This window comes from Camellia sinensis, chromosome 15, assembly GCF_055761805.1.
Source record: "Camellia sinensis isolate YWXY chromosome 15, ASM5576180v1, whole genome shotgun sequence".
In the NCBI taxonomy this organism is placed as follows: Eukaryota; Viridiplantae; Streptophyta; class Magnoliopsida; order Ericales; family Theaceae; genus Camellia; species Camellia sinensis.
Window position 1 is genome coordinate 78,669,790 of NC_138975.1, and position 10,398 is coordinate 78,680,187.

Sequence of the window (10,398 nt, forward strand, 5' to 3'; positions counted from 1 at the left end):
AGAAGAAAAGACGGAATGTTGGAGAAGAACGGAGAGAGTTAGGGAAAAAATAGGAAGTTAGAGAGACAATAGGGAATTAGGAAGAAAATTAAAGGAAATTCAAATTCATCCGTTTGGACTTGAGAATTGAACACTTAGGTGATTTGGAAAACATGAAACGAGTTCCTTACGTTAAACTAATATCGTTAAGCTACAATTACCCCGTAAATTCTCAGTCTTGTAGGCTAATCAGGACTAGTTTGCGTGAAGATTGGCCTCTTAAGATAATGATTAAGCTAATATGTTCCTACAATTAAAGAGAGAACGTTCTAGAAGGACAGATGGAGAGAGTTAGAGAGAATCTTTCTTCCTGAGTGGTAGAGGAGAAAGTTAGAGAAAGGAAATGGAAATACGATGAAAAGTAAGGCGAATTCAGATTCAACCTTTTGGACTTGGGAATTGAGCACTTAGGTGATTTAGAAAACGTGAAATGAGTTGCTTAGGTAAAACTGATATCGTTAAGCTACAATTACTCTGTATATTCTCTTTCATGGAGGCTAAGAAAGATTAGTTTTAGCTAAACTTGGCCACCTAAGCAAATGATACTAATAGTTGCCTAATATTGGTTTGTAGAAGAAAAGAGAGAATGTTGGAGAAGGAAGGAGAGAGTTAGGGAAAAAATAGGAAGTTAGAAAGACAATAGGGAATTGGGAAGAAAATTAAAGGAAATTCAAATTCATCCGTTTGGACTTGAGAACTGAACACTTAGGTGATTTAGAAAACATGAAATGAGTTGCTTTCCTTTGAGAGTGGGTGACTTTAGGCCTATTTCTTGTGGCAACGCAGTCTATGAGTGCATAGCCAAGATTATTGCTTACAGAATTAAGGCTGTCCTCCCTGATTTGATTGACCCTGTTCAAGCTGCTTTTGTGCAAGGTAGGAGGATCTCTGATAATATTTTTTTGTCCCGAGAGCTTACCCTGTTCAAGCTGCTTTTGTGCAAGGTAGGAGGATCTCTGATAATATTTTTTTGTCCCGAGAGCTTATGAGAGGTTATCATCGTCAGTCCGTTACTCCTAAATGTGCTATGAAAGTTGACATTATGAAAGCCTACGATACTGTTAGATGGGAGTTTGTTATTGATGTCTTAAAGGCTATGTGGCCTTTCCACTCTCTATGATTTCCTTGACTAAGGCGTGAATCACTAGTCTGTCGTTTTCCATTTGCATCAATGGTAGCCTACATGGTTATTTCAAGGGCGCTAGAGGCCTTAGGCAGGGAGACCCAATGTCTCCTTACCTGTTTGTCTTGGCTATGGAAATCCTGGCTAGGATCCTTGCTGAGAAATCCAAGCATCCTCTTTTTAAATTCCATTGGAAATGTGAGAAGACTAAGATTGTTAATTTGTGCTTTGCTGATGATCTTATGATATTCAGCAAAGGGGATGCGTCTACTGTGCAATTGATTATACGTGGGCTTGAGGAGTTCAAGAGTCTTTCGGGGCTTACTCCTAGTGCTGGCAAGAGTAATATCTTTTTCTGCGGCTGTGGTCCTAGTCTTAGGGTGGCTGGTTCAAGTACTTAGGTGTTCCCTTAATCACCACTAAGTTGAGAGCCCCTGATTGCCAGCAGCTTATTGACAGAATCACTAGTTGTATTAAGAGTTGGATCAATAAGCCCTTTCTTATGCTGGTAGAGCTCAGCTTATCCAAACCATTCTTTACCATTGGTCCTCATTGTTCATCCTCCCTAAGAAGGTTGTTAGAGAAATTGAAAATTTACTTAGAGCCTTTCTCTGGTCCGGGGTTGATCTAAAAAAGCATAGTGCGAAAATTGCTTGGGACAAGGTTTGCGCTCCCAAGTATGAAGGTGGTCTGGGTTTTAAATCTCTGGAGGTTTGGAATAGAGCTGCTATTGCCAAACATATTTGGTTACTTTTCTCGGGGGGTGAGAAGTCGATGTGGTGCCAATGGGTTAAATCTTACTTACTCAAAGGCAAAAGTTTTTGGAAAGTCTCTGTTCCTAGTGACCCTTCTTGGGTCTGGAGGAAGATTCTTTCTCTTAGAAAGTCTATATTTCCTCTCATCTTAAGCTAATTTGTTCCTACAATAAAAGAGAGAATGTTCTAGAAGGACGGACGGAGAGGGTTAGAGAGAATCTTTCTTCCTGAGTGGTAGAGGAGAAAGTTAGAGAAAGGAAATGGAAATACGATGAAAAGTAAGGCGAATTCAGATTCATCTTTTTGGACTTGGGAATTGAGCACTTAGGTGATTTAGAAAACATTAAATGAGTTAATTAGGTAAAAGTAATATCGTTAAGCTACAATTACTCCGTATATTCTCTTTCTTGGAGGCTAAGAAAGATTAGTTTGTGCTAAACATGGCCACCTAAGCTAATGATACTAATAGTTGCCTAAGCTAATTAGTTCCTAGAGCAAAAGGGAGAAGGTTGGAGAAGGGCGGAGAGAGCAAGAGGAAAAAGAGAAAGCTAGGGAAATGAAAGGGAATTGGGATGAAAATTAACGGGAATTCAAATTCGTCCGTTTGGGCTTGAGAACTGAACACTTAGGTGATTTAGAAAACATGAAATGAGTTGCTTAAGTTAAACTAATATCGTTAAGCAACAGTTACTCGGTAAACACCCTTTCTTGGAGGCTAATCAAGATTAGTTTGCGTGAAACTTGGCCTCTTAAGCTAACTTGTTCTTACAATAAAAGAGAGAACATTCTAGAAGGGCGGAGAGAGTTAGAGAGAATCTTTGTTCCTAAGTGGTAGAGGAGAAAGTTAGAGAAAAGAAATGGAAATACGATGAAAATTAAGAAGAATTCAAATTCATCTTTTTGGACTTGAGAATTGAGCACCTAGGTGATTTAGAAAACATTAAATGAGTTGCTTAAGCAAAAGAAATGTCGTTAAGCTACAATTGCACCGTATATTCTCTTTCTTGGAGGCTAAGAAAGATTAGTTTGAGTTACACTTGGCCGCTTAGGCTAATGAAACTAATAGTTGCCTAAGCTAGTTAGTTCCTAGAATAAAAGAGAGAGGGTCGGAGCAGGACGGAGAGAGTTAGAGGAAAGCTTTCTTCTTGAGTGGTAGGAGAGGAAGGTAGGGAAAAAAAAGGGAATTGCGATGCAAATTAAAGGGAATTAAAGTTCATCCTCTAGGACTTTAGAATTGAACACTTAGGTGATTTACAAAACTTTAAATGAGATGCTGAAGTCAGACTAATACTGTTTTGCACAATTACTAAGTAGAATCTCTTTTCTGGAGGCTTGGCAAGATTAGTTCGAGTTAAATTTGGACACTTAAGCTAATGAAACTGTGCGTTGCCTAAGCTAATTAGTTCCTAGAAAAAAGAGAGAGGGGCGGAGAGAGTTAGAGAGAAACTTTCTTCCAGGGAACTAGAAGAGATAGTTGGGGAAAAGATAGGTAAATAGAATGAAACTTACAGGGAATTGAAATTCATCGATTTGGATATGAGAATTGAACACTTAGGTGATTTAGATAACATGAAACGAGTTGCTTAAGTTGAACTATTAACGATAAGCTACGATTATTCCGTAAATTACCTTTCTTGGAGGCTAAGCAAGATTAGTTTGAGTGAAACTTGGCCTCTTAAGCCAATGAAACTAATAGCTGCCTAAGCTAATTAGTTTCTGCAATAAAAGAGCGAAGGTTCTAGCTAGATGGACGGAGGGAGTTAGAGAAAATCTTTCTTCCTTGGTGGTGGAAGAGAAAGTTTGGGCAAAGAAAGGGAAATATGATGCGAATTGAAATTCAACTTTTTGGACTTGAGAATTGAACACTTAGGTGATTTAGGAAACATTAAATGAGTTGCTAAGGTAAAGGTAATATCGTTAAGCTACCATTACTCAGTATATTCTCTTTCTTGGAGGCTAAGAAAGATTAGTTGGAGGCAAACTTAGCCACCTAAGCCAATGATACTAATAGTTGCCTATGCTAATTGGTTTGTAGAAGAGAAGAGAGAAGGTTGGAGAAGGACGGAGAGAGTTAGGGAAAAAATAGGAAGTTAGAGAGACGATAGGGAATTAGGAAGACAATTAAACGAATGTCAAATTCATCCGTTTGGACTTGAGAACTGAACACTTAGGCGATTTAGAAAACATGAAATGAGTTGCTTAAGTTAAACTAATATCGTTAAGCTACAATTACCCCGTAAATTCTCAATCTTGTAGGCCAATCAAGATTAGTTTGCGTGAAGCTTGGCCTCTTAAGATAATGACTAAGCTAATTTGTTCCTACAATAAAAGAGAGAACGTTCTAGAAGGACGGACGGAGAGAGTTAGAGAGAATCTTTCTTCCTGAGTGGTAGAGGAGAAGGTTAGAGAAAGGAAATGGAAATACGATGAAAAGTAAGGCGAATTCAGATTCATCTTTTTGGACTTGGGAATTGAGCACTTAGGTGATTTAGAAAACATTAAATGAGTTAATTAGGTAAAAGTAATATCGTTAAGCTACAATTACTCCGTATATTCTCTTTCTTGGAGGCTAAGAAAGATTAGTTTGTGCTAAACATGGCCACCTAAGCTAATGATACTAATAATTGCCTAAGCTAATTAGTTCCTAGAGCAAAAGGGAGAAGGTTGGAGAAGGGCGGAGAGAGCAAGAGGAAAAAGAGAAAGCTAGGGAAATGAAAGGGAATTGGGATGAAAATTAACGGGAATTCAAATTCGTCCGTTTGGGCTTGAGAACTGAACACTTAGGTGATTTAGAAAACATGAAATGGGTTTCTTAAGTTAAACTAATATCGTTAAGCTACAGTTACTCGGTAAACACCCTTTCTTGGAGGCTAATCAAGATTAGTTTGCGTGAAACTTGGCCTCTTAAGCTAACTTGTTCCTACAACAAAAGAGAGAACATTCTAGAAGGGCGGAGAGAGTTAGAGAGAATCTTTGTTCCTGAGTGGTAGAGGAGAAAGTTAGAGAAAAGAAATGGAAATACGATGAAAATTAAGAAGAATTCAAATTCATCTTTTTGGACTTAAGCAAAAGAAATGTCGTTAAGCTACAATTGCACCGTATATTCTCTTTCTTGGAGGCTAAGAAAGATTAGTTTGAGTTAAACTTGGCCGCTTAGGCTAATGAAACTAATAGTTGCCTAAGCTAGTTAGTTCCTAGAACAAAAGAGAGAGGGTCGGAGCAGGACGGAGAGAGTTAGAGGAAAACTTTCTTCTTGAGTGGTAGGAGAGGAAGGTAGGGAAAAGAAAGGGAATTGGGATGCAAATTAAAGGGAATTCAAGTTCATCCTCTAGGACTTTAGAATTGAACACTTCGGTGATTTACAAAACTTTAAATGAGATGCTGAAGTCAGACTAATACGGTTTTGCACAATTACTAAGTAGAATCTCTTTTCTGGAGGCTTGGCAAGATTAGTTCGAGTTAAACTTGGCCACTTAAGCTAATGAAACTGTGCGTTGCCTATGCTAATTAGTTCCTAGAAAAAAGAGAGAGGGGCGGAGAGAGTTAGAGAGAAACTTTCTTCCAGAGAACTAGAAGAGATAGTTGGGGAAAAGATAGGCAAATAGAATGAAACTTACAGGGAATTGAAATTCATCGATTTGGATATGAGAATTGAACACTTAGGTGATTAAGATAACATGAAACGAGTTGCTTAAGTTGAACTATTAACGATAAGCTACGATTATTCCGTAAATTACCTTTCTTGGAGGCTAAGCAAGATTAGTTTGAGTGAAACTTGGCCTCTTAAGCCAACGAAACTAATAGCTACCTAAGCTAATTAGTTTCTGCAATAAAAGAGCGAAGGTTCTAGCTAGATGGACGGAGGGAGTTAGAGAAAATCTTTCTTCCTTGGTGGTGGAAGAGAAAGTTTGGGCAAAGAAAGGGAAATATGATGCGAATTGAAATTCAACTTTTTGGACTTGAGAATTGAACACTTAGGTGATTTAGGAAACATTAAATGAGTTGCTAAGGTAAAGGTAATATCGTTAAGCTACCATTACTCAGTATATTCTCTTTCTTGGAGGCTAAGAAAGATTAGTTGGAGGCAAACTTAGCCACCTAAGCCAATGATACTAATAGTTGCCTATGCTAATTGGTTTGTAGAAGAGAAGAGAGAAGGTTGGAGAAGGACGGAGAGAGTTAGGGAAAAAATAGGAAGTTAGAGAGACGATAGGGAATTAGGAAGACAATTAAACGAATGTCAAATTCATCCGTTTGGACTTGAGAACTGAACACTTAGGCGATTTAGAAAACATGAAATGAGTTGCTTAAGTTAAACAAATATCATTACGCTACAATTACCCCGTAAATTCTCAGTCTTGTAGGCTAATCAAGATTAGTTTGCGTGAAGCTTGGCCTCTTAAGATAATGACTAAGCTAATTTGTTCCTACAATAAAAGAGAGAACGTTCTAGAAGGACGGACGGAGAGGGTTAGAGAGAATCTTTCTTCCTGAGTGGTAGAGGAGAAAGTTAGGGAAAGGAAATGGAAATACGATGAAAAGGTATGAATGAACACCGGAACTCATCCGAATGTTCGAAACCGAAGATGTCCTAACGCACCGCATGCGAGAGGAGAAAAGGTATGAATGAACACCGGAACTCATCCGAGTGTTCCAAACCGAAGATGTCCTAACGCACCGCATGCGAGAGGAGAAAAAGTAAGAATGAACACCGGAACTGATCCGAGTGTTCGAAACCGAGGATGTCCTAACGCGCCCCATGCGAGAGGAGAAAACGTATGAATGAACAACGGAACTCATCTGAGTGTTTGAAACTGAGGATGTCCTAACGCACCGCATGCGAGAGGAGAAAAGTTATGAATGAACACCGGAACTCATCTCAGTGTCTGAAACTGAAGTTGTCCTAACGAACCTCATGCGAGAGGAGAAAAGGTATGAATGAACACCGGAACTCATCCGAGTGTTCGAAACCGAGGATGTCCTAACGCACCGCATGCGAGCCGAGAAAAGGTATGAATGAACACCGGAACTCATCCGAGTGTTCGAAACGAAAGATGTCCTAACGCGCCGCATGCGAGAGGAGAAAAGGTAACAATGAACCCCGGAACTAATCCGAGTGTTCAAAATCGAAAATGTCCTAACCCACCGCATGCGAGAGGGGAAAAGGAATGAATGAACACCGGAACTCATCCGAGTGTTCGAAACTGAGGATGTCCTAACGCACCGCATGCGAGAGTAGAAAAGGTCTGAATGAACACCGGAACTCATCCGAGTGTTTGAAACCGAGGATCTCCTAACGCACCGCATCCGAGAGGAGAAAAGGTATGAATGAACACCGGAACTCATCCAAGTGTTCCAAACCGAAGATCCCCTAAGGCACCGCAAGCGAGAGGAGAAAAGGTATGAATGAACACCAGAACTCATCCGAGTGTTCGAAACCGAGGATGTCCTAACGCACCGCATACGAGAAGAGAAAAGGTATGAATGAACACCAGAACTCATCCGAGTGTTCGAAACCGTGGATGGACGCACCGTATGCAAGAGGAGAAAAGGTATGAATGAACACCGGAACTAATCCGAGTGTTCAAAACCGAAGATGTCCTAACCCACCACATACGAGGGGAGAAAAGGTATGAATGAACACCGGAACTCTTCCGAGTGTTCAAAATTGAGGATGTCCTAGCGCACCGCATCCGAGAGGAGAAAAGGAATGAATGAACACTGGAACTCATCCGAGTGTTCGAAACCGAAGAAGTCTTAAGGCACCGCATGGGAGAGGACAAAAGGTATGAATGAACACCGGAACTCAAACGAGTGTTCGAAACCGAGGATGTCCTAACGCACCGCATGCGAGACAAGAAAAGGTATGAATGAACACCGGAACTCATCCGAATGTTCGAAACCGAAGATGTCGTAACGCACCACCGCATGCGAGAGAAGAAAAGGTATGAATGAACACCGGAACTCATCCGAGTGTTCCAAACCGAAGATGTCCTAACGCACCGCATGCGAGAGGAGAAAAAGTAAGAATGAACACCGGAACTCATCCGAGTGTTCGAAACAGAGGATGTCCTCACGCACCCCATGCGAGAGGATAAATGGTATGAATGAACACCGGAACTCATCCGAGTGGTCGAAACCGAAGATGTCCTAACGCACCGCATCCAAGAGGAGAAAGGGAATGAATGAACACCGGAACTCATCCGAGTGGTCGAAACCGAAGATGTCCTAACGCACCGCATCCAAGAGGAGAAAGGGAATGAATGAACACCGGAACTCATCCGAGTGTTCGAAACCGAAGATGTCCTAAGCCACCGCATGTGAGAGGAGAAAAGGTATGAATTAACACCGAAACTCATCCAAGTGTTCGAACCCGAGGATGTCCTAACGCACCGCATGCGAGACGAGAAAAGGTATGAATGAACACCGGAACTAATCCAATTGTTCGAAACCAAAGATGTCCTAACCCACTGCATGCGATAGGAAAAAAGGTATGAATGAGCGCAAGAACTCATCCGAGTGTTCGAAACTGAGGATGTCCTAACGCACCGCATGCGAGAGGAGAAATGGTATGAATTAACACCGGAACTCATCTGAGTGTTTGAAACCGAGGATGTCCTAACGAATCGTATCCGAGAGTAGAAAAGGTATGAATGAACACCGGAACTGATCCGAGTGTTCGAAACCGAGGATGACCTAACGCACCGCATGCAAGACGAGAAAAGGTATGAATGAACACCGGAACTCATCCGAGTCTTTGAAACCGAAGATGTCCTAACGCACCGCATGCAAGAGGAGAAAAGGTAACAATAAACACCGGAACTAATCCGAGTGTTCAAAACCGAAGATGTCCTAACCCACCGCATGCGAGAGGAGAAAAGGAATGAATGAACACCAGAACTCATCCGAGTGTTCGAAATCGAGGATGTCCTAACGCTCCGCATCCGAGAGGAGAAAAGGTATGAATGAACACCGGAACTCATCCGAGTGTTCGAAACCGAAGATGTCCTAAGGCACCGCATGCGAGAGGAGAAAAGGTATGAATGAACACCAGAACTCATACGAGTGTTCGAAACCGAGGATGTCCTAACGCACCGCATGCGAGACGAGAAAAGGTATGAATGAACACCAGAACTCATCCGAATGTTCGAAACCGAAGATGTCCTAACGCACCGCAAGCGAGAGGAGAAAAGGTATGAATGAACACCGGAACTCATTTGAGTGTTTGAAACCGAGGATGTCCTAACGCACCGCATGCGACAGGAGAAAAGGTATGAATGAACACCGGAACTCATCTGAGTGTTTTAAACTGAGGATGTCCTAACGCACCGCATGCGAGAGGAGAAAAGGTATGAAAGAACACCGGAACTCATCCGAGTGTTCGAAACCGAGGATGTCCTAACTGTCACGCCCCCAAAATAAACCCATAATATACATAACATTGACATGCATTAATAAAAGAAAACCAACCAACCAGTGATGGGTTAGTGAGAGAAGCTCTGACATCTCTCTAGAAAACTTTGTTTTCTAGGGTTCAATATCTCATTGATTGCCGATGTCTGGAGTTTATGCTACCATTAATGAGCGTATTGAGGGGGTAAATGCTAAGGTCGAGAAAGTTAAGTCATCAGGTGGAGACTTAGGGTTCACCAAAAATAGTTTTGCGATTTTGACTGAAAGATCGATGGCTTTTGAAGCAGATGTTACAAACCCTAGTGGCGAGGGTCTCTCATTGGCTAATCCTTCCATTATGGAGGGTAATCGAGATGTGGATATCCAGATCGTGGATCCTTCTGGTGTGAAGATTCAATCGCAGGTTGCCGATCATGAGGTAGATCGTCTGGGCCTCGAGGTTGGTTCGGTAGCAGAGGGTGATGGTTCAGATCCACCAAGAGATTCAAGCAACGTTTTGGGCAAGAGAACTGAGTCAAACTCGGAGAAACTGAAAGGTCCGATGTTTCCAGCTACGATTGACGAGCCATCGACGCCGACTGAGAATACCATCAGTATGAGTTGGTCTGATATGGTGGAGGAAGAGTACAATAGCTTCCTAAACCTACCAGATAGTGTAGTTTTAGCGCGTAATAGAGGGGAACACAAGAATATCGTTGAATCTTCAGTTCCAGTTAGGGCTTCTGATTCTGATATACAGATACCGATTAGGGATTCCCCATCCTTCCAACGAGGAGGCGTCAGGGGGGTGGAAGTTATCGTGGGGGAAGAGGAGGTAGAGGGGATGCAGGTGGTAGGAGATCTAACGAGCCTGAGGGCCAAGAACATCGCTCATGGGCAAACATCACTGCTGCATCAACCCGTTCAAACATCAAACTCAGGTATATCCCTCCTTCTTCTTTCGAGGATAGTGTTGTTGTAAATATGCCCCCAAGGACTGATCCGCTAGAGAAATGGGACTCTTGCCTTGTGGGTTACTTTGTTGATAAGGGAGTGGGCTACAATTATTTGCGTAACAGTGCTTTTGGG

At 41.7% G+C, this 10,398-nt stretch overlaps 1 protein-coding gene across 1 annotated transcript; it reads left to right on the top strand.

Annotated features, from left to right (window-relative positions):
- Window positions 1-1,266: 1,266 nt before the first annotated feature.
- Window positions 1,267-2,074, top strand: LOC145813080 (uncharacterized). The gene is made up of 2 exons (XM_082908344.1): window positions 1,267-1,555; window positions 1,656-2,074. The coding sequence occupies exons 1-2, from the start codon at window positions 1,267-1,269 to the stop codon at window positions 2,072-2,074; spliced, it is 708 nt and encodes a 235-aa protein (XP_082764470.1).
- The last annotated feature ends 8,324 nt before the right edge of the window (window positions 2,075-10,398 follow it).